The sequence below is a fragment of the Anopheles arabiensis genome, chromosome 2, assembly GCF_016920715.1.
Source record: "Anopheles arabiensis isolate DONGOLA chromosome 2, AaraD3, whole genome shotgun sequence".
Classification (NCBI taxonomy): domain Eukaryota; kingdom Metazoa; phylum Arthropoda; class Insecta; order Diptera; family Culicidae; genus Anopheles; species Anopheles arabiensis.
In genome coordinates this window covers 101660766-101684834 of record NC_053517.1, presented here as the reverse complement: position 1 = coordinate 101684834, position 24069 = coordinate 101660766, and the positions used below count along the sequence as shown (strand labels likewise).

Genomic DNA, 24069 nt, shown 5'->3' with positions numbered 1-24069 from the left:
ATAGCTAGTGTTTGGACCGGGATAACTTATGGTTGGCAATTGCTAAGCCATTGCTGGTTTAATTAAATTCATTCTTAATTACTTGGCCGAATTTAGGGAACGTTCGCAGTTGTTATAGGCAACACCGACGCCAAACCCGGATCCCATGATGATGGGCCAAGCACGGCGTTTGAAAAATACAAGCGAAAAGACCGAACCAAGGATCATGCCTCCGCCTGAAAAACAAACAAAATGCATTGTGTATCATCAGATAAAGAGCAACTACTGCAAGGTGCTACAGAGGGGGCGACAGCCAAATCGTTACATAAATGGACAAATTATGGATGGGGGCCGTGGGACTGACGCACTGCATGCGTACACTTACCAAACTTCAACAGCGTGTCGGACAGGCAACGGTCCACTTTGCGTCCGTACTGGTCTTCGGCGAATGTAGCGGCCATTTCGTTTGCGGTTTTCCTAATTAAATCGTGGCCAATGGTCGAAATCTTCGGCGTAGCTGGAAGTGTAGCTAATATTGTTATCGATATGTTTTGGACGATTGGCGCAGGGCAGCGGTACGAGGGCGCCGTCATAACATGCCAAAAATGTCAAAACGATGACAGCTGATTTCGAACTATTTTGCTGCATGGGCATCGTTGCTGCATGGTTTCGAAGCGATTTTATAAAAAGAAAAGAATTTGCGCAAATAATATCGAGCAACTGACTTGCAGTTACTTAACCATTATATTTTAATTATGTTTGTGCATTTATAATCAATTTACACACTTTTTTCATGATTCATAATTAGCAAACCCAGCACCGCTGTCCGAAACGTTTCTGCGAAAGTGTCAATCCACAAAAGCGCTACTTGGGAAAACGTTCTGTGCGAGTGAAATAGAGCTGGCCACAGAGCGATCGGGTGGCGGTGAAAATAATCTAAAATATTGCCGAAAAACAATGTTAAAATAAGTGTGTAGGATTAACTAGGCTGTAGTGCGTACCGAAATTGCTAATGTGACTGTTTTCCGCCGTTGGGAATTTGCAAGCCATCGGTCGTTCTATTCTGGGTACGACGAAACGCCTACTTCCTCCGCGCTGCAACACTTCCTCTGCTTCCTGTTCCCCCTTAGCTAAACAGTTTGCATCGGAACAAGGGCAGGAACAGGAAACCAGCCACCCTACTCGCAGGTAATTGAGCAAAGATGCTGTTAAAAGTGGTGCAGCGGGCATGGTTGTGTTTTTATTTCGTTTGTAAAGTTGCGTGAAAGTAAATGCAGTGGTGGAAAGGTGCAATTCGTGTCGAATTTGCTGTTTTTGGGACGTTTTCTAAGGATCAAAGGCAAGACCGTAGCCCACCAGTACGGCCGCCTTTGTGTGCTTTCTCTTGTAGAGAAGTGTGTTCTGAAATGTGCAAAATTATTAGTTCCCCCCTCGGCCCGTTTTTGTTATTGTAGCTGGGTGTGTGAAGAAAAGTGAAAATCGGAGGAAAACTAACTTTATTTTCTTTCCTTTCATGTTCAATCAACACACCGACGCGACCAACGTGTGTTTGTAGTGGTGTGCGTGTGCTTCATCGTCGGAGAAACCGTTAGTGCGAGCGAGAGAGAGAGAGAGAGAGGGAGAGCGAGCGACAGCGCGTTTGCTGTTACACACCAAAAGAGTCAAGATGGCCGATCTGGACGCAGTGAATCTCGGATTAGACGAGACGGAGCGGGATATTGCGGAGGCGCTGGAAAACTCATACGACACCCGATCGGAAGCGTCCGGCGATGGGGATGCGGACGAGCCGGACGCGGACGAGGCCGACGGGTCGCATCCATCGATCAGCTCGGTCAGCTCGGCCGAATCCGACTCGGTCGGCACCGATCTAGAGGAGGAGAACAACGACGACGACGGCGACGGTGGGGCAAGCGGCAAAAAGAAAAAGGGCGACGCAAAACCCACCCCTAAGCAGGAGAACGGTGCAGCAAAGGGAAAGGAAACGACAAAGAAAAAGACGAAGAAAGCTGCGGCGGATAAGACCGACGGCGACAATGCAAAGGAGGATGAGGAGGAGGAGGAGGAAGAGGATGACGACGATGAGGAGAATGATGCGGAGGAGGATGAGGAGGAGCTGGACGATCCCATGGAAGAGGACGATGATGATGACGATGACGAGGAGGAAGAGGACGATGACGAAGAGGAGGATGATGAGGAGGAGGAGCAAGGGCGCCGTAGCAACAAGCGGACAAAGAAAACTAAAGCAGCGTCGGCAAAGGGGGGAGCTGCGGGCAAGAAGAAAGTTGTCGCCAAAAAGGCGGCCGCTGCCAAGCAACCGCCCAAAAAGAAAGCTAAAACTGCGGCTACCACTACTCCTACCGCGGCCGAGAAGAAGGAAGGCGCTGAAAAGCCAACGGCTGCGGAGAAGAAGAAAAAGAAAGCGGCCACCGGTGCATCACAGGATGGGAAGAAGTCCGCCGGCAAGAAGAAGGAGGACAAGGAGTCCGCCGCTGGCGGTGCGAGCAACGGTCCCGAGGAGAAGGATGATGCAGCCAACAACAGCACCAACAATGCGAACGACACGAGCACCAGCAGTAGCAGCAGCAGTAGCAGCAGCAGTAGTAGCAGCGAGGCCGGCAGCAAAAAGGACGGGCGCAAGTCGCGCAGCCGTAGCCCGGCGTCCGGTGCGCCGGAAGCGAAGCGCAGCCGCACGAAGGCGGCCGGCAATGCGGCCGGCACGAAGAACACGGTCAAATCGTACGACTACGTGACGAAGATCAACTACCTGTTCCGGGAGGCGCGCTTCTTCCTGATCAAATCGAACAACCACGACAATGTGGCGCTGTCCAAGAGCAAGGGCGTCTGGTCGACGCTGCCGCCGAACGAGGCCAACCTCAACCAGGCGTTCCGCGAGAGCCGCAACGTGATACTGCTGTTCTCGGTGAAGGAGAGCGGCAAGTTTGCCGGGTTCGCGCGCATGGGCGCGGAGGCGCGGCGCGACCTGCCGGCCGTCGACTGGGTGCTGCCGCCGGGCATGTCGGCCAAGGCGCTGGGCGGCGTCATCAAGATCGACTGGGTGTGCAAGAAGGAGCTGCCGTTCACCAGCACCTCGCACCTGTACAACGCCTGGAACGACGACAAGCCGGTGAAGATCGGGCGGGACGGGCAGGAGATCGAGCCGAAGGTGGCGGAGGAGCTGTGCCGGCTGTTTACCGAGGATACCGGCATCGACATGACGCCGATACTGAAGAAATCGAAGGAAGCGTCCAAGCTGATGAAGGAAAAGGCGGCCTCGAAGTCGTTCCGCCGGCCGCCAAACTTTGGCCGGCCCACGTCGTCATCGTCGGGGCTGCGCAGCCGCAGCAGTGGTGGAAGTGGTGGCGGCGGCGGCGGCAGCGGCGGTATTGGCCCGATACGGCGCGGTGGAAGACGCATGTACCCGGGCCCGAGGGGTGGAAGAGACGGCGGGGGTGGTGGTGGTGGCGGTGGTGGCGGCGGTAGTCGTTCCCATGGGGGAAGCTCCATGTTTGCACCGTACCGGAAGGACCGACATGGCGGAAGCGGAATGGGAGGAGGCAGCCGCCACGGAGGTCACGGAGGTGGCGGGATGGGCCCCCGCATGGGCATGGGCGGTGGGAGCGGCGGCGATGGAGGCGACCGTGGGGGCGGCGGTATGTCGCGGGCCGCTGCATTCGGGGCGATGCACCATCCGGCCCACCATCATCGCTGGGCGGATGGGTACAGCTCGACTGCGGCGGCCGAGGCGTACGTGGCCGACTACATGCGCAACATGCAGAACCAGCTGCCCCCGATGCCGTACGCGCCGCCGCCCGGGTTTCCCGCGATGCCACTACCGTACGACAATATGCCACCGCCACCACGGTACTACGATGGGCTGCCGATACCGGAGTACCAGCTGCCGCCCGGTTCCATCCCCGGCAGCGTGACCGGAGCCGGTGGCATGCCGCCTCCCCGTAGCCATGCGGCAGCAGCGGCGGCCGCCGCCGCAATATACGACAAGCGTGCGTACGAGCAGATGGAGGAGTTCATGTGGAAGTCGGCCAACGGGATGGGCGCTGGCGGTGGTGGCGGCAGTGGAGGCACCGGCGGCGCCGGTAGCAGCGGTGGCAGCCAGGGTGGGCTAAGCAGCGCGGTCGGAGGGCTGGTGGGTGGTCTGGCGACGATGAAGGGACCGCCCCCGGTACTGCCTAGCCACGGTTACCATGTGCCGCCGCCCATGATACCGCCGATGCACCATCACCACATGCACCGGAAGAACGACCGTGGAGATGGCGGTGTGGGCAATTCGTCCGACCGTGGCGGACAGCAGCGGGGTGGAGATCGCGATCGGTCCAATCATCGCAGTGACCGTAACCAGCAGCATCGCGGTGGTGGTGGTGGTGGCGGCGGTGGTGGTGGTGGTAACCGTGGATACAACAATCGTGATAGACGATGATTCGAAGGTAATTTGCAGAATAGTTGACTTTACAATCTCTTTAACCTTATCGAGTGATAGGAAAATAGACATTTGCCACCAATGATCGTGGTGGGAGCTCGAAATCGAACCTATTCGATTCCAATTTAGTGTTCGGAATCATTTCCGGATCCGATGCCGATTCCGATTCTGGAGCCGATTCCGGAGCCGATTCCGGAGTTTACTTCGGTACCGATTCCCGAGATGACTCCAGAGCCGATTCTGGTGTTGTCTCCGGAGTCAATTCTGGAGTTGACTCCGGATCCAATTCCGGAATTGATTCTGGAGCTGATTCTGGAATCGGCTTCGGAATCAGAATCGGTTCCAGAATCGGAATTGACCTGAGAATTGCAATTTGCCCCTCTAACGGAATCAGGATTGACTCGAGAAATGGAAATAGCTTCGGAATGAGAACCAGTTCTTGAGATTCAAAGGCCTGTTCTTATGGAGATACCGATACCGATTCCGTTTCGAAGTCGATTTTGATTTCGAAGCCAATTCCGATTCCGGATCCGATTTTGGAAACAATTCCGGAGCCGATTCCTTTGCCAGAGCCGATTCCGGAATCGATTCCGTCAAAAACTTCATTTTTCCTCTACACTAATCGTAACGCAATACTAACGATTCTTCCCTTCTCTTCCTTGCATGATGCCGCGTGGAAACATCGCCTGTAACGCAAACAGCTTCACCGTCCTACCAGTATTCCCCGTACGATCAGCGTTAGTATTAGGGCGGGCTGAGGCTTTGAGTCGACCAAACTATACCACCTGCTTTCCCTTTTCGCCAACAGATGATGGTGGTGCATCGTACTAATGCACCTTCCTTGCAAAGCATTCATCACGCTACGTCGCCGGAGGCTTTGACGTCACTCCACCCCCCTGCGATCTTCGTGTGCAATAACGTGTCTGTGTGTGTTTGTATGTTTGTGTATGATGGCGTCTCTGCAGACATTTCAGGACCGCATCCACAACACCGCAACATCTCCATTTTGCAGCCAAACAGTCTCCCTATCGCTCAGTCTCTGTCTGAACGACCTCGCCCATTGATCAATGCGTTCAGAGCGAGGGGTAGGAATTTCCACATCGCCATCACAGCAGCATTCATCTCACCGGAAGAAAACCTATCGCGTGTTGCTATGGACACCGGAACGTGCGAGCAGCAGCAGCAGCGGGCAATCAAGTTGCCTGGAATTGCGACCCCTTGCAGTTTTCAAGCTCCAACCACGCACCGTACGGAACGCGGTGAACGGATGCTGTGTTGCGTTACGGACCGGCACATTCCTCGTATTTCGAGGAAGGTGTTAGTCCCGCCAACGCCATCGGCAGCAGCATCAGCAGCAGCAGCAGCAGTGTGAGCACAGAAGTGCATCGATTCGGTTCGGTGCATTGAAGTTGCGTTGGCGTCTACTGCGGTTGTGCGCGAGTGCGATTTACGAAAAAGCGAAAAGAAAGAGTGCGGTCGAGTGCATTTTTGTTTGTTCTTCTTAAGTTCTGTGAAGATCATGGCGTGGCGCGGTATGTTTCGGTTCCGGTGTTTTCGAAGTGTGTCGAAGTTCAAAGTGTGATATGCGAGCGGCATCCTGGCATTTGCGGCGAAAAGTTTTGCTGTAGGCTCAGATCTCAGAGGCATAAGAAACCAAGAAAATGTGGAGGGGGCGGCGACGAATCAGTTTTTTTTTTTTGCATACAGCGTCAACGCGTGATGCGCAAGGATTTTGTAGATTAGGGCGAACAAAGGGAAAGTGAATGCATTATGCATAATAGCGGTGTGGCTAGAGGCTGGGGCGCGTGTATGTGAATATAGTAAGGGGAAAAGCGTTCTATTAAGCGGACTAGTATATATTTTAATATTACAAAAATCTACAAACAGCGGAACAGAGCGAAAAACAACAACACACAAGCAACAACGGCGGTGCTAAATCGTAGGGATTGGAAAGTTAGTTTCCAACAAGGAAAAGAAGGGGAGCTTCTCCTTTAATTTGCTCTTGCAAAACATCCTTTTACTACGCGATACATATAGCAGGCGAATGCATAAAAAAATGAACTCTATTTTTTGCGGCAAAACAGCAAATCCTACTACAGAACATCCGCATATATAAGCTGAAAAACAAAACTGCAAACCAGCAAAACAGTGAATATGTACATCGCGGCGATTTAATTATGCATTAGATAAGTATGAGCTAAGCATTAGTTTTTTTTTTACGATCGACCGATCGCAACCATCATGAAGCGATCCACATTTAATTTAAACGACACTAAAAAAGGACGATCCGAGAGCGAGAGAGAGAGTGTCTATGTGTGTGTGTGTGTGCGTGTGGTTGTGTTAATGTTTTCGACGATCGCTCATAAAAAATATGGTTAGTATGCTAAGAAGTTTGGTGGTGCAATAAGAGAAAATCCTTAAGCACAGACGGTCGGTGAATATCGCGCACCGCAATTCTAGGACAGACAAACAACAAAACAAATTTGCGTGTGCATAAGTGTTTTTTATTCGTTTTTTTTTTAAATCAAAAGTGTGTGCATGTTTTTGAAAATCATTTCGGACTTTCGGATAATCGTCCGACCCCGTTTGCGATGGAAATAAATTATTCAATAGACATAACGCATATGCAACTGGTAGAATGTTAGGCACGAAAAACACAACTATAAAACCAAGCACACACAACACAAGAACACACAAACACACGAAAGCTGAAGTCTATTGCGATAAAATAGGAAAGATAGAGAGAGAAAAAGGAAGAACGCTCTGCCGCTACAATCTCAGCCACTCTTTATAATAGGAAGTTACTTACAGATAAGCAACACTAGAGCGTTTGATGGAAAAGAAAAACACGCCCCGATATCATCGCACACAAACAAGCTTACCCAGGACGAATGTGTAAGGCTCTGTCACACGATAGCCAGCAGCAAAAATGCAGACGCAATACGACAAGGGGCGACAAATGATCCCTTGCGCGTGTGGCTAGTAGGAATCTATGAACATTTTTACGCTAGTGAACCACCACCCTCTCCATCTACCCGCAATTACACACTGTCTTAAGTCGTTCGGCAGCAAAATGCTACTACAACCTACACGCAGTATAAATGTATTCAATAAAGTTACAACAACAAATCTAATAACCAATCCCCCCCCCGTAACCGAACCACCAATAATAATGGACCTTCTTGTTGCCTGTTTGCGCCACAAACGGATGCGCGCACGTGCTACTATTGAGTGTCTGAAACGAAATAAAGAGTGGTTCGATCGAAATGGACTTGTGCTTTGCAGCGAAGCACATGGCGGGGGATCGGGGGCTCCGTCGGAAGTAGGAAGATCTCCAGTGTGCGTGAATATTGTGGCCAGTGCTTCGTGGCCAGTGCGTGTGTGTAGATAGATGTGTGGCATACGATCGCCAAAATCCTCTCGCAGAGAGAGAGAGAGGGTACGTGGGGACACTCTTGCACATCAATCCCAAAAGTGTGTCCTCGCCCCGGGAATAGTGTGTACGAGTGAGGAAGAGTGGGGTGGGGCGTACTATTGAGCGAGTTATAACAACACGGGGGGAATTGTGGGCGATCATGAAAAATCAAGAACTGTTCAAGCGGCTCTCCCACCTGGGACATATCCTTTTGCGAAGGATTACCCAACGCTTTGATCATGATCATCATCAGCCGCCGCCACCACGCGTGTGTGTGTGTGTGTTGCTGCCGGCACTCGCCAGTGTATTCGTCCATATTTACCTAAAAGTGCAATGAAACGAAGAGATCTGTTCGATCACTAACCTGTGATGATTGTTGTGCGCGTATAACGAACGATCGACCCCTTCCCCCGATAGCAACATTGTTCAGCCTGCTTTGTTCGGGGGGTCCTGATCGTTGTTTGGTGCATGGTGTGTGTGTGTGTGTGTCATCGACGAGCTTATTTTTCATACCCATGAACTTACCGTCCACATGCACACGGCGTAAGATATACAAAAAGAAATAGAGCGAATGATCGATGGAGAAGGGGATTGGGATTGAAGTGTGTGTGTTTTCTAAATCCATCCATCGGTGGGGGAAACAATGTGTTCAAATCATCCATAATGGCTCGTGAAAATGGTGGCATTTAAGAAAAAAAAGGACCCTTTACTTCTAAAAAGGACTACCAAATATATCCATGCCCGACAGAGGAGTCCTACGATTTAAGGTTCGGGTTATGAGCAAGAAGAAGTGCAACCTTTTTTACATGTATCCCCTGTATGGAGGAAATACAGGGCGTGAGTTTTTGTGAGCGAACGTAGCAGAGTGAAGGCGGCCTCCCCGGCGCGCACACGTGTTTGTGAGAAAGCATGAATTAAGAGACTTTACTTTTAACTGGCTGCAAAACCAGCATTTCTCATTTAGTACGCGTGTGTCGTCTGCCAGTGTCTCGAATGATAGATTCTATGAATCTCACAGCCTACTGGATCGACAAATAGTGCAGGGTTTACTACAACTTCCACTACTACTATTGTGTCTCTCCCGCACCCATTACACTTTCTGTGAAAGTGCGTATCATCAGTATCAGCAGCCTGTGCAGTTGCGTAGTGCGCAATCGTTGGTTGCATGCCAAACGGCACGAAGAAGGAAGAACGCTGGTCCGCGAATCTCATCGGGAAAGCATTGTTTTGCTCTCACCTGTACTTTGCAAACCTTGCGAGCGTGGTGTGCTTGATTAGTATTCCTCCCCTTTCAGCGTGGGGGAGGGGGTGAAGCTGATCGCATCCAACGATGGAAAACGTCGCATTTTGCCACCGGGAATACCTGCGCCCAGCAAGGTATACATCCGCGGATGTACGTGCTTTGGAAAGTCGACCGATGTGCACATACCACGACGTGCAAGACCAGCCGTGCATCCTACGGATGCATCTATAGACTGACGGCGTTATTCTGCAGCGCAAGAAACAATCTTTCTCTACCGGATCCACCGGATAATCCATGGCTGTGTGGAAGATGGCCACTAATTATACAAAAAAATGACAACAAAATTTCCTTTTAAAAATGTGGGTTTTTTCTAGTGGGGGAAAGCTCTAGAGCGAAAAGAACAAAAACTTTTGGGTACGGAGTCTAGGATACGTTTACAGTGCTTGTTGATGATACAATCTAAATTTTTCTTTTGCTAAACGATTTTACTTTATGTGAGGTAAACGATCCCGCTTTGTTGTGCGGGACGCTTTGCATTTGTGCCTATACTTTACTAGATGTGACTTTTAAATTTTAAAACATACATGGACAATGTGGGAATTACCTCTTGCGTCCAGGATATATTTTATAAATCACAGATACAGAGAGAGAAAGAGACAGTTTAGTGTGAAAATCTCGTTTTAGAAGAGTCGTATTTTAGTTCCTTATTTGCAACACCAAATCATATCAAAGATCGTTGAGTGAAAAATATTTAAAAATTGATACTATTTATGGATACTGTTCGTGAGGATAACTTTTAGCCGAGTACAAGTTGCTGAAACGCGTGAAGTAGCAAATCGTTAGCAAGGTAGTTGTGCAAAACTGTGTCTATGAATGGTTAACGTTTCCTTGACTGCAGATTTAGATGTACACCGATTGATGTTACTAGACTTCCTGATACCCAAGACAAATATTTATTAGATATACATGCATACATTAACGTGATTTCGTCGCCGCTTTGATTGATTGTTTACTTGTTTACATCTGGTTTAGTGAGTTTTTGATTTTTTGTTATAGGTAATTGCTCTTCCACTTTGGCACTACAACCCCGTAGTTGGTTTAGACGGGGTCTAATTTGTCCCTATTTGTTTTAGAGATCTGGCATTTCCGTGACTCATTTTTAGCTACGGGCCGGATATTCAGTTCTAGGGGGATGGCGGTCCCGATAGTATTCGACCCACGTCCGGCCTACAGATGATTGGTTCAAGTAATCAGTGATTGGAATTTTACAACTCAACCTTTGGTTTAAGACTTTATATTTCCGAAGGCAATAAGTTATCTTGTAAAAATCTAACGAGCATTTGTTAATTAGTATATGCGTAACGATGGTTAACTTTGTTTTGCTTCATTTTATTTTAAATTGGCTCAATTAAAACTCATCTTGTCAAGCTCAAGCTTGTTCAACAATATAGAGTTCAGTCTCTTCTGAGGTATTCCCAAATTATGATCTGGCAGAATCTTCATTCTGACCGGTATAGGTGAATAGCAAAGCTGTGCTATGTATTAGCATAGTTCTCCAAAGTAACGTACAGCCGCCAGAGAACACATTGCGTTATAGATTAGCAAAATGAAAGCCAAAGTAATGGTAATTTCTAAAAGTGCTCCTATGTAATAATTCCGATCTGTTTGAAATGGATGGTCCGGACGGTTAATCAGCAGTAAACAGTAGTTAACAGTCTGATCAAACTAGACAAACATACCATTGTATCGTTCGCAAAAAAGATGCTCCGAAGGATTTATGGCAGATGTATGTGAAATCGATACAGCAGGCTATCGATACTATAAATGATCAAGCTTTATGAGCTGCTAAAGAGAGTAAAATAGGCAAATTCCATATAGTGATACTCGGCAGAAAGATGCCTGAATGATGCTCGAAATTGGTACAGCGTTGAGCATTAGGAACTGCTGTTATTAATGCTATAGCCTTATTAGCCTGAAGGTACTCTTATCAGGATCGCCAGCGATATACAACTCTCTGATTCTTGTTTTATTTTCCACATATCTGGATTCCTTGATACTTAATCTGTCTGAAGGAAGTAATGTATACAATATGGTGGTTATAAACTATCTTTTGATGCATTGTTTTATATAACCACCTATCTCAATGAGTTTTTGGTTCAGTTGGCAATTCCCAATCGGTATTTACATCATCTTTAGATCTACTACATGGCTGATGGCTATGTTATGACCATTATTTCATTTGGAATGAAAGATAAAACATGTTTAACATAATGTTGAGTTGGGTTAGAAATAGGATTGAGAAAATTGGTACGTAATGAAAAACGTTAACGTTGGTGTGATTAAAGAAACGAAGCGTTGATTACTGCTCTATATCATTCGTTCATTCGAGTACTTGCTTAGCTGCTTATCTTCCTTTTTTGTATTAAGGGGTTTTAATACAGTCGAATTAGAGTCAATTCATCGAAGTCCCTTTATTTAATAGATGTCAACGCACTGACTTGTTGACTTGTTCGTAAATATTCTTTCGGTTCAGATTGGCATTAAAAACAGCAATCTGTTGTAAAGATTAATACAGTATAAAGAGATAGAGGGAAAGGGAAGACGAGGAGTTGGGTGAGAAAGTTGATATTTTTTAGCATCTCATGTAGAGTTGCTAAAGTGATGACGTTCCTGATCAATGGGCTGATTACGTTTTATAGTAATTGGTTGATACCCATATCCAGTATAGTCTATTCTGGCATTGAGTTTGGTGTGTTCTCTTTGAAGGCTTGACCAAGTGTGGGTATGTTGTATTCAGTTGTGTATTGAACGATTATATTTCGATAACACATGTGTATTTAAAACAGAGAATGTAGCTAATCAAACGAGTATGGGGTTTGAAATTGATAGCAACACTGGTAAAAGAAGCAATGTCGTTACCAACATTCAAATCTGAAAAGATATCGGCGGGAACTCATTACAGAAGTTCTTCGGATTGAAATTGACGAAGGCAAGACCACAGTGGGGTAAACTCGATTGGAAAATTTGAAAGAAATCTAATAGTGTATGAAATGAAATATAACAGGTAAGCCTACATAAACATCATTAATTGAAAATATTTAACATAAAATTAATTTTCTTTCGCAGTATAGAGATAACTGAATTGAATATATTAAATAGGTCTTCTCTACAACCATTGAGGCTAATACAACACTCAATATATTTTATCATCTTTTGGTAACATGGAAATAATCTTTATTTATGCCAGTCGTATCTTTATTTATCCTTATTTATGCCAATGGGTTTCGTATTAGCCGAGACTTCCATACGTTTGGCTGACTATCCAGTTATGGGTAAATTAATCGGTCACAGATTGCCTAGCCAATTAGAGACTGGCATGGGCTGACAACGTTTTACTGTTCCAAATATTATTATTATTATTATTAATACTATTGTGGTAACTACAAATGACGAGAATCGCAAAAAAAATTTGGGGCCAAATTATCGTAGGCCGGTTTTGTGATACATTCGTCAATTCGTACGTCTTAACAAGTGGCCCGTCATGGGTTTAAGTCTCGAATAGACCGTGCGACGTAGGGCTGATTATCCTGCTATGGGTAATCAACAAGTCACTGAAAGCCAAGCCCACTAGTGATGCAGTCAGGCCTTGACCGACAACGGTTGTTATGCTAAGTAAGAAGAAGAAACAATCATAGCAGCTTGTTCTCCCAGTAGCGCTTCATTGAAATTGTGACTACAGTGGAACGTCGATTATCCGGGCAGCTCGGTACCGGGCGGTTGTCGGTTAATCGATTTGCACGGATAATGGTCCAAGAAATGGCAAATTCATATAAAAATTTAAAAAATCCACCAGTTTTATGATTAATTCACCTTGAATCAATCGATAAATCAATCGTTAGTAGAATATTATTTTAATCAATAACTATAGGTTTAACCACTGTTCATGAACTTTTGTTAAATTTTTAATAAATTTCGAAAACACCACTAGACACTACAGAGTTGCACAAAAATCTGGTTGCCCACTTGACTATCGCAGCAAATGTTCGCTGTACGTTTGAACAGCTGTCACATTTATGCGCACGGTTAAGCCGCCCGCCGGTTAATCCGCCCCCGGAAAATCGACGTTCTACTGTATTATCAACAGATGGAAAAATCCTCCTTTTTCAATATTATACAGGGTTTTCAAGGGGTTCTCATACTTGTGGGACACTTCCTTGACTTTATCTTATTGGAAGGGAACTTCATATGTTGGACTCTATGGCACCCTTTTTGGACAGGCTCCTTGGATATTCCTGTTGGATTTGTCCACCAAGGATGCTATAGAGTCCAATTCCCATAACATTAAGTTTAATTCACGTAACAAAAAGTTAATAAAGTGTCCCACAACTAAAAGAACTTCTGGAAAACATGTACGTTTAAATACCGTTAAACGGCAGCCATTAAGATTCCATCCAGATGGAAACCTTTTGCACAAACGACTTTGTGAAAAATGTGCTTTAGATATTTATCATGCCTAGCTTATTAAAATATAAGCCCAAATGCCGGTTAATTACTTCGCTACTTCCCTTTCCTGAGCATTGTTCGGTCCGGTTGGAAAACTACGGAATGGTTTGAACAATCGAATACATGTAAATGCAATGTTTTATTAATAGAACGCTATCAAGCGTAAGCTGATCAAATGAGCAAAAGAATTGAAAAGAAAAACAGTCATATAAACGCTTTTGTTTGGCGGCTTAGCAGCGCACAATCTAAAAATTGATCATTTGGGATGCGGCGAGAAATGTACTAAAATGTCGATAGTATTTTGTTACTTGGGTAAATGCTAACAGCGCGAAAAAGAGACAACAGTATATTTCCAAACTATTCTTCTCTTTCTAGACAACAAAAACGATCTGTAGGTTGTCGCAATGTGAGAGAGCGAGAGAGGCGACCAGAGCTGTCCAACTGGCAACTGTCATGCTTGTGATTGTTCCCTTCAAATGCAAACCAGCGTCCGAAGAGAGCGTACGTTGCGTGTGCAGTGCGAGAACGGATTGTGAAAAGTAATTGTAAATGAAAACTTTGAATCAAAAGAAAAAAAAGAAGGTAAACGAATCGTTAGTGGGCAGTTCCGTTTGTAGCAATCAATTATAGTGTGTACAAGAATATACATAGAGGCTTGTCTGCTGTTCGAATGGAAGTTAGCAAGCTGGAAGGGGGAGACCTAGCATCTCAAGACCTGCTCAAGCCGCTACCATTCCAGTTCTGTAGCAGAATTGTGTGTGCATGTGAGTGTTTGTGTGTGTGTGTGCGTAACCTTTTGTGATGGCTTTGCAGGGGCACGGAAAACAAATTTGCGATTGTATTTTCTTCGCCCGTGTTGCAACCACAAGAGCTTTAAAATGATCCTGCAAATTCGTGTGTGAGTTCTGTGCATAGGTCTGTAAAATTTTGCTTCACCCCGTCACCGGTTAGAAACTCCCGGCAGTGACAAAAATCCCGTTCCGCGAAAGGAGTGTCCCGGTGCCCTTTTCCCAGCCAAACGCAAAATCCTAGTGAGACGCCGACGGCTTGGCTCTCTTTTGATGTCTCTCTCGCTCTCTCGCTCTCTCTCTGTCTCTCATATCTCGTTTGCTCTCAATGTAGGCGTGTGTGCTGTTTTTGAGTCTCCCGATAGTGTTGTTTGCTCTCAGGACAACAAAATTAATTCTGCCCGAAGGGCGTACAAGGGGGTTGGAGGCATTTTTGCGCAAGTACCGCACCCCTTCTAACACACTCCAATCCTCCACCGGTGTATGTGTGGGTGTGTACGTCTATGCTGTAAAGCAGAAGAACAAGAAGAGGCAAGGGCACAACTGAACAGTGCGTCGGTGTGTGCGTGCGGCTTTTGTTTACACGGTGTTTCGCCGCCGGGACAACGTCCGCGCGAAGGGAACCGCCGCGTACAAGCAGCGCGCGAGCGGCTGGTAGAGCGAAAGAGACACAAACAAAGAGGTGCGCACGAGTGAGAGGGCGAGTTGTGCTCGGCTCTTGTCAAAATCGGGATCGGTAACACGGCACAACCACTCGCACACTGTTTACCTCTCAGTCAGCGGTTGAAGGCTGTGCGTTCGCTTGTTGTGTGCATTCGTGAAGAAACAGTGCCGTGTGCTGGAACTGCTGGGGTTGTGCGCTGTGTCGATGGTTGGTTGTGTCGAAAAGGGAAGAAAAACGTGAATTCAAATTGCATTTCAGGGCTGCTTTGTGGATGCATTTCCCGCCGAATCAGTGTGTGAGTGTGGGATATGAAACGCTGCAATTGAACGCACTCTTTCACGTCCTTTTCCTTCCAACGCGCGATGCCACCGGGTTCCCCTTGACTCATCCCGGGGACCGTGGTGCGCTGATAAAGTGTGAAGCAGCAGCTCCTCTGCTCAAGTGCTGTGTGGGCACCCTTGTTGGTTGTGCAGCAGAATCTCGGCATCAAAACGCGATATGTTGTTGACGATGCAGCCGTGAAGATGATGGTGCGTGTGTAAGTGGGTAATTTTAAAGGGTGTGTGTGTGTGTGTGACGAATAATCGTATGTGCCCGGAGGAAAAGGAAAAGATAGATCCCACACCACCACTCCATCCTTGTTGTGCGCTGTATAATTTCGAATGTATGTGTGTGTGTGCGCGTTAGTGTGTGCTCTGGTGTGGAAGGTTTAAAGGGCATCTTGTAAGTTAAGCGGGGCTAAAAGAAGGTATTTAATAGTCGTGGCTCGAAACCCGAAAAACCACTCCAGAAGTTTTCACTCCGTGTTACGCCCGAGTGTGAATTGATGTGTGTATGTGTGCCTATGTATTTAATGTGTGTGTGTGTTCCTTTTCCCTACCCAACAGTAATAAGGATGATACGGTGCCGTGTGTCTTAGCCAGGAAGTGAAGATCGAAGGGCTTTGTGCAACGTTTCGATCGCATTCAGTGAGGGATCGGTTGGAAAGTGTATGTTACAGCCATTTTCACATCCTGTGTGAAGTGAGAAGAAGCAGAAAAGGCTGTTAGCTGCGCTGCCTCCACAGGTAATGGGATAAACATTTTTATTATTATTTATATTTTTATGTACAATACACAATTTAAAATAAATTAAATGAACTACAACTAAGCCGAATCACTTTTAAGTGAAAAAAAGATAAAAGGGCGGAACTGACAGTTTTTTCTTCTTGCATTTCTTGCCGAGAGAAGTAGTGTCCCCCTTTCTCACTCTCTGTCTCTCTCTCTCTCTCTCGGGGAGCACACAGTGCCCACATCCTGCACCGATGTCGGTTTACGCACTACTACAGCCATGCCTGCACGCACACGCAGCCGCACTCACACGGGATCACGGCACCGCGGAGAGTATCCTTCCTTCCGTTTCTGTTGCTGTGGTGATGGTGGTGTGCGCCCACACACACGTATGCAGCATCCTTTGGATCGTTGGCTGTACGGCTCCTCTATTGACGAAGGGCGCAGTGTGATGGAATCTCCATCGCAACCGTGTCAGCAGTATGGAAACGGACCGTAGTAACACTTGTGTTTGTGCACGGGAAACCCTTTCCGTACGCTCCAGCCTAAATAAAAACTCAAAAGTCATCCCTCTGGGCCGCTCCCGCTCCCCCCTTCTACTAACCCATATTGAATTTCCCGCACGGGCTGTGATTTTTCAGCATTTTTCTTCCTCTTCTTTTTCTTCTTCTTTTTCCACGCTCTCTTTTTTGGGGAGGAAAAACCGGGGAGCTATTTTACCGGAAGGTTCTCGCCGTCGTCGCCCTGGCGCATGCGAAAATCTTCAAACATTTCTTCTCGGTACCCGAGATGGGAGGAGGCTTTTGGGTGCAAATGCGTGTGTTTGTGTCAGGATGAAGCTTTTTTCTATTTGTATAAAATTAGTGGTTGGAAAGATGAAAAAAAAAAACAGCTTTTTGGTTGGCTAGAAAATACCGCCCAATCTATTTGCCGGCACCAACATCTGTGATTTATCGTCTAACTCAATAGTAGATAGTAGTCTCTTCTTCAAGATTGCTTCTCCATCCGAGATTAGATCCCTAGAGTGGCGTGTTGCCAAGAGCGTACGAATGTACTAACAGGCCGGGTCAGAATTATCGACTACCATTATTGACATGGAATCGTAATGATAAAGCAATTTAAAATGAGGTTATTAATGTATCAATGAGGGATAGTTGATAAATTAAAAATTTACGTTTATGTTCTGCAAACTTAACAGTAGTGCAGAATTTTGAGAAAAAAAAACAAAAAAATTTATCGATTAAATATTTGTTTTATTCTTAGCGCTTCCTATTATAGGTATAACAGGAGTTATTAGACGGACTTATTAGTCATTCATTTTTCATGTTTTAGAGAATGGTCCTACAGCACAAATAAAGTGTTATATTAGGTCTGTGTCACAATGTTGCTTCAATTTCCACTGTTTTGCACAAAAACCCCTTGCTTGTGTGTTTGGGTTTTGAACCGAACAGAATGATTTTGAATATTAAACATTCACACCTAACACCAAGGCCGTCGTCGCAAGCCCTTGTATTAGAGGCTTTATTAGGGGTGTCCAACCTACCATAAACTAACTAACTCTATGGCACGTTAAAAGAAACCTGTCGGTGGTCGTAGTGCCCAAGTTTGCGCCAAGGGCCTACTGCAGCAACGTCTCATTCCGTGTAGCAGTTTATGATGTTTGCTCATGGATTCTTAGCCACAACACAGTCGCGTTCCGTGCAATTGGGCCGCGCGAACTATCATCGTTTTGCCCTTCTTGGGCTGGCATTGAAAATCCAGGGGCGTCACCCGTGTGTGTGTGTGTAGCTGTGGCGACTCGGAGGCCTAGTTTAATATAGAACGCACGACTTGGTGTGTCGTTCTTTTTCCTGACCTCCAGCCCGAACGGGTGCCGAGTCCAGCCAGCAGGCCCGGCACGGCATTGCTGGTGGAGCTTATTTTTACCCGCCGCACAACCGAAGGGCTCTCTGTATCTGACGTAGTACCTTAATGTTCGTCATTGTCGGTCGGAGTGTGTGTGTGCATTTGTGGGTATGTGCGGAAGCCACCTTTAGCTGGACGGTTGATCACGAAGCCGTACGAAAGTTGAAAGTCGACCTTGCCCAGCTACGGCCGGCTTCACCTGCTCTCTGCTCGGTCGATTGGTTGATCCAATGATCCGGTGGTCGATTTATAAACGTGGCGCATAATTCCACCCCCCCCTGGGTGCACGTGGACGTCCAAGGAGTTGACGGGAGAGTGTGTGCCCGGTGAATGCGCAAGTGGTCCGAGGTGAACCGGAGCAGTAGTAATTATCGATGCGGTATCAAACCTTTTTTTTTCGTCCCCCGGGACGGTGTGGAGCTGACCTGCAATTTTGATTCCAATAAAAGGAGTGCCCAGAGGTCCGTTGCTATATCATGTCTACTTTAAATTGAACAGCGATGAATGAGATATTATTTTGAAAATAGTTATTCTACATGGAGCTGTAAAAGTGACGCAAAGAGACTGTGAAAGGAGGTCAAACGGAACATTTAGCTTCTGACAATAAGTTGTATAATTTGCATATTACATGAATGTAAAAGACTCTCTCTCTCTCTCTCTCTCTCTCTCTCTCTCTCTCTCTTGGGGAATGTAACGGTCTAGTCATTTACACATTTCGTCGTGCCATGTTGGGTGTGTTCCGAATGTGGTCTGGGATTTGGGCAGCTCTTTCGAGCTATGAATTTTAATCAATATTATGTTTATTCTACCAAACTCTAGCAACATTTGGCAAGCAACCGCAGTCAAATATCACTATCGACAGCTCACCTACCCATCAGCAAAAGAAGGAATTTAACGATTAATTAGCTAGAGAGCGTTAATTATGAGTGCCTCCCAGGAGTGTTTTCCAAATTGGAGAGAGAAGGTGTAAAGTTTAAAAGCGTCATGGGGCGACGAGTAAGCTTTTATAATTTCAAGGTGCATTGCAAGACAGAAATTAGCTATCGCTCATCTTTAAAAAAAATGTCTCTTTGTTTGACATCGATCCAATTTAAAAACAAGGTTAATTGCAATTTGCCAACCTCCTTTATTAGATTGTTGGATTAAAAGTTACTAGTGGGGGGGAGGTGCGAGGTTTTTCCCTCCTCTCTGGCCCATATGTTAGTTTCCAACTAGTGTGGCTTCCGATCGGTGCACTTCGGTTCTGTATCTCTCCATCTCCATTGCCAAGACACTCGGGCGAATGGCACCAACCAGTCAGTAATGTCAATATTTACCGACTTAAAAGTCGTACACGGACAGCAGTGGTCCGGAAATCATCGTATCCGCTCATGTTCGCCTCCCCTTTCGCTCTCAGTCGGTTTGTGCAACCGGTTTTGCAAATTGTGTGTGTGTGTGTGTGTGATTCGGAAAGGGAGTAGCGAAAAGAGAGTTCGCCCCCTCCCGATAACCCATAAGCGGATTAGACCGGCCCCGGCTAAAGCCGAGCCAGGATCGGATAAAACTAACGCCCCAGAAAGGAAAACTGCTTCCGAAGGTATAGCAAGTAAAACAAAAAAAAACTAGTGGAGCAACATCCACACGGTTGGGTCAGATTAGCCATGAAGCCAAAACGGTGAATCCTTCGGTGTCACATGAATCAAACTCGTCGAGGGAAGGAAACGTTTTGAGCGATGAGCTTTGTTTACCTTGTGTGGTTTAATTTGAACTCTCCTCTCCACCGTGGTGGTGACCGCTAGGCTAGCGGAATTGGAAGCAGAGGTCACGTTGGAACGTTTGTCCCAAAACCTTTCCCCTGATTGATGGAGAAGATTAAGAATTTTCAGTTCAGAGATGTCTAATGTGCTAAATGTTGGACATCAGCGCTGTATTTTGGCACACCGGAAATCGTGTGAAGTCTTCGTCTCCAGAGCGTCCTTGTCAAACGTTGGGATTCGAGGAATTGTGGGTATAAAAAAACAACCTCTCCAAGTCTTCAATTTCATGGTCTTCAAATGCCCACACAAACTGCAGTGTAATACGATCGAGCGTGGTCGAGATGTGGTTTCCTCACACGCGCGCTGGCCACATTTAAAGGAATCAGTTTAAAGATCAAGGCCTTAAGAAGAAGTTGCCATTTACGATTTCCTGCGCTTGCTCCAAAAGCATTCGGTCAATCAATCACACTTTTTTTTTGGTGTGGACGTTTAACTCCCCAGCTATACATCTTCGAACGTGGAAGTTGTTAGAGGTGATGGGAGTTGGCCAATAAACACCTCGACGTAAATCAGAATGTGCTTCCCGGGATGGGTAACTCGCTGGTACTCGATGCCTAACTAAGCCTGCTAACGTCTCGATGGTTTGGAGGAGATGTGAAAACATAAAGCTATTCGTGGTTCGTTTTCCGGTCTACCCTAGATATGACCCTCGTGTCTCAGACGTGCTAGAAGGGGTCAGTAATTTCTCGCGGCAACTTAATGCAAGCCTAAAGACATGGTTCACAGAGCGCTGACCGTAAGTGCTATTAAGCTCTGGTGTGCATCTGTGTTTATGTTGAGTGATGATGGGCATAAAGCTCGGAAGAAAACGGAAGACCACACAGGTTCCGGTCAGCGGAAAACCTCTCGGAAGAGGGTGTGTCTGGGCTCTGTGTTCAATTTCATCGTGTCACTATCAAACCGCCAGTGGCCAGTGAAGACCAGTGCGGCCAACTGAAACTGAAAAACAAAAGCCCCACACAAACCGTTCGGATGCGTTCGCTTTCCTGGTCCACTGGTTTGGTGGTTCAAGGCTTGGCCATGCTGGTGGTGATCTTCTTGGGGAGAGACGGAGGAGCTGAGAGCAGAAGAGACCAAGAGAGAAAGTGTTTCGCCTGACCGCCAGTTTCGCGGCAAAAGGTGGCACAAGCAGCGGTATTCGTGGTGGTTCGACTTTCGTGTCGATTAAGTTTCGGTGCTGGCGTGTGTATGTGTATGTGTTTATGCGTGCTGGCCGCAACATGTTTAACATTTTATTTCTTCCTTCTTCGGAGAGAAGGTGGCTGGAATTTAGATAGCCTTATTTTATGCCCACCTGCCGCCCCGGCGCTTCGTGCCTCCAATGATTGGTATGGCTTGGCGATGGTGGTGTGCATTTTTCGGCGGTAGAAAATGCTCATTGAATTTAACTATGCGGAGCAATTTCACAGTTCCATACCGGTGCAGGAATTGTTGAGGGAGGCTTTTTACTCACAACTGTTCGAAATCGAAAGTTATACATATACCCATGCTCAAAAGCCTGCTATCAGTGATAAATGTTGGGGAAACAACGAGGAACTCCGGTATCTTCTGGCAATGCTCGAACTTCTTGGACATTGATCAACGGCATGAATCCACTTTCTTTCTACGCTGAGATGCTAGCAGATATGTAAAGACGACACGATAGCAATAAAATTTGGAGCCTAAACCAGTTCAGCCACTTCAGACCGTCATCTGCCGGTTTGGGAGGACTGTTACGTTACTGTCCGTCCGGGAACTCGTCTGAAAGTTGTGTCGGCCTTTTGTGGCGTCCCGAGTGAATCCTTCAAAATTGGCCCTTTTTCGAGTGCTGAAATTAAACCGACGCGCTCGCAAGTAGTTAAGAGCGTGTAAATGAGCAGAAAGTTTTATAATGTTGTTAAAGTTTATGAGCCCCAACACTCACACGTACTGTAGGGAAACTGTGAAAAAAAAAACGGACGATGAAGTATCCTTCATAATGCACACGGCACGGGTAGATTGCATGAGGGAGAGAGAGTCAACACTGTTGAGTGTTTGTTGAAATGTGAACACAATCCTTGGGCCGACACCGACCGAGCGAGTTGACGTAAAAAGTAACTCCACAGACAGTGCAAAGTACATCATTAGCGGAAGAAGAGGGTTTTCGGCGAATTGAGACTTGCTCTTAGTGGCGCGCTGCGTTCGCAGTGGTATCAATCTTGAACTGAGCTGAGGGTAAACTACACAACAGTTACCACTTGACAGTTTCAACGGTGGTGCTGTGTCCCATTGGAAGTATGGGGACACGAGGCATGATTCCTAATAAGAACATTCCGTGGTCGTCCCACGCGTCATTTTTTGTTTTGTTGGCACAAATCTGTAAAGTTTGTGATGAAAATATATATTTCACGAGCTATAAGCATGGTGGGCACATTGCAGACAAATTGGTGTGATTTATCATTCGTTTATGGAATGTAGCAGGTTGGATGCGAGGACTGTTCCAATACCGGTATCACCCGGTATTGAGTGGAGTTAGGAGAAGGAGAAGCAGTGGTCCTAATACCCTAGAATAAGATATTGGACGTGTGTCGTGTTGCAAAGTAAAGAATGACTCGTCGCTGGTGATAAGAAGATCTTTCGCAAACAGTTTTGCCACCAAATGAAACGGTGCCACAAAGAAAAACAGCGAAGATTATCATACTTATCTTATCGAGCGTGTGGTGTTAAACAACGGCCGTACCTAGCAGCGCGGTGATTGATGCGTTCCGGCATTGAGTATTGAGCATCTTGGTCCTGCAATGTGACTCAAAGACACGACTTCTTCGATGTGATGAGTCAAACTTTTGCAGCGTTTAATTTGCCTCATTGTTTCGATTTTCATTTTAATTGCAATTGTAATTTAATTGTAAAGCAGAAATGCTTGGTTAGAGCCTCGCCAAATGATACGTCTGCTCTTGCAGAGTCGTAAGCCTTGCGACTGTGTTATGACACGCGGTATTAAGTTACCAATTTGTCATTACTTATTGCAAGTCACACATATCTCCCGCCGCCCTGTATTGCTGTGGGCGATGTTGCCCACCCCCAAAATGGTTTCCATTTTCCCGCGCACGTTTTCCAGCGCACATATGGTAATGGTGCACTGGGTCGGCAAAATTTGATTGATGGATCAATTTCTATCAATTTTATCGTTGATCAAAGTCGCTATTTTATTCCATTTCGATTTCCAAACATAAAAGCGCCCGTGCGAGTGACGCTGGCTTAACACACTGGGGGAAGTGATTTTCTTTCCCTCCTTCTCTGTGTATACGTAGAAAAAAAGCAAATAGTTTCACTCTTCGGAATGATGAAATGGAAATCGCGTCATAAATGTTTTCCAATATCCAATATGATGACATTCGTTTTCACCATTCCAAGCAGTGGAGACGCGGATGTATGTGTAGTCGTAACGTTTTGAAGCCATTCGACTGCAGCATATTGGGAGGTTGATTAGTACGTATGATGAGCTGCCAATGTGAGGCTTATGGCCGATGGTGTGGTATCCCCATGTAGGGCAAAAGCAGTGTGGGCTAAAAGCTTCCAGATGAACTCTAGACTGATTTTATAGTTCGGTCTCATCAGTGCGGATTGAACGCTGCAATAGCAATGAAGCAATTCGAATCGTTGGCTCTGGGAGGGTTTGCTTAAAAGCTCTCCGTACAATTTATAGTCATCCCTAACGTCCACGTGGGATACTTTTTATTTATGGCTTACCGAGAATAGAGCCGCCTCCCGTCTCTGCATCTCGATGCTTAATTGATCAGTCATTAGTTTGTGGGTTTTAATCCTGCTGAGCGATGGTGATCGTTCTTCGTATAATCACACCTTTTTTCCCCAATGGCAGAAGGGACGGCAAATTAAATTGAAAGCACAAATAAAAAAGAACGTGGAAAGAAAGACAGATGAAGAGGCAGAACGTTGATTGGAGGCCACGGTAGAAATCGGGCGATTAGTTCGATTTAGTTTGAACATTAATACCAGTGTTAGACGTTCCGAGATTTCCGAAAATAAGTGTCACTGAACTATTTTATGGAGCATGTAGTAAGCGTAAACACATAAAGCAATAGAAAAGCAATTTTCCTTGTTCCTTCCTTTTCGTTGCACTGTGCATTGTATGTTGTACCGTTAAAGATCAACAATCTTATCTCTCTTCGTCCGTCCAATAAACGAACTGCTCCTGCTGCTGCTGGTGGTGGCTTTCAAGTGCAAACGACGGCACAGGCTAGCGATTTGCCATTTGCCAAAAAATCATTCACCATGATGTTGATAATCAACCGGCACAGGGCAGAAACAGGTTT

At 46.3% G+C, this 24069-nt stretch overlaps 3 protein-coding genes across 13 annotated transcripts in view; 2 read left to right on the top strand and 1 right to left on the bottom strand.

Annotated features, from left to right (window-relative positions):
* Nucleotides 1-24: 24 nt before the first annotated feature.
* Nucleotides 25-562, bottom strand: LOC120896004 (MICOS complex subunit Mic10-like). The gene is made up of 2 exons (XM_040299785.1): nt 365-562; nt 25-215 (listed from the first exon to the last, which is right to left on the bottom strand). The coding sequence occupies exons 1-2, from the start codon at nt 438-440 to the stop codon at nt 79-81; spliced, it is 213 nt and encodes a 70-aa protein (XP_040155719.1). The 5' UTR covers nt 441-562; the 3' UTR covers nt 25-78.
* Nucleotides 563-834: 272 nt separating this feature from the next.
* On the top strand, nt 835-10073 carry LOC120908635 (YTH domain-containing protein 1). Its single transcript, XM_040319846.1, has 4 exons — nt 835-1167; nt 1535-4421; nt 5116-5151; nt 5223-10073. Exon 2 carries the CDS (start codon nt 1646-1648, stop codon nt 4412-4414), a length of 2769 nt encoding a protein of 922 aa, XP_040175780.1. The 5' UTR covers nt 835-1167; nt 1535-1645; the 3' UTR covers nt 4415-4421; nt 5116-5151; nt 5223-10073.
* Nucleotides 10074-14035: 3962 nt separating this feature from the next.
* LOC120895278 (protein piccolo) overlaps nt 14036-24069 on the top strand; it is a 60654-nt gene continuing 50620 nt past the window's right edge. For 6 of the 11 annotated variants that reach the window (XM_040298469.1, XM_040298472.1, XM_040298468.1 and 3 more), the window contains exons 1-2: nt 14036-14157; nt 15915-16093. The gene's annotated coding sequence lies outside the window, so the exon portion shown is untranslated. The other 5 variants (XM_040298462.1, XM_040298463.1, XM_040298460.1 and 2 more) reach the window with 5 other exon arrangements.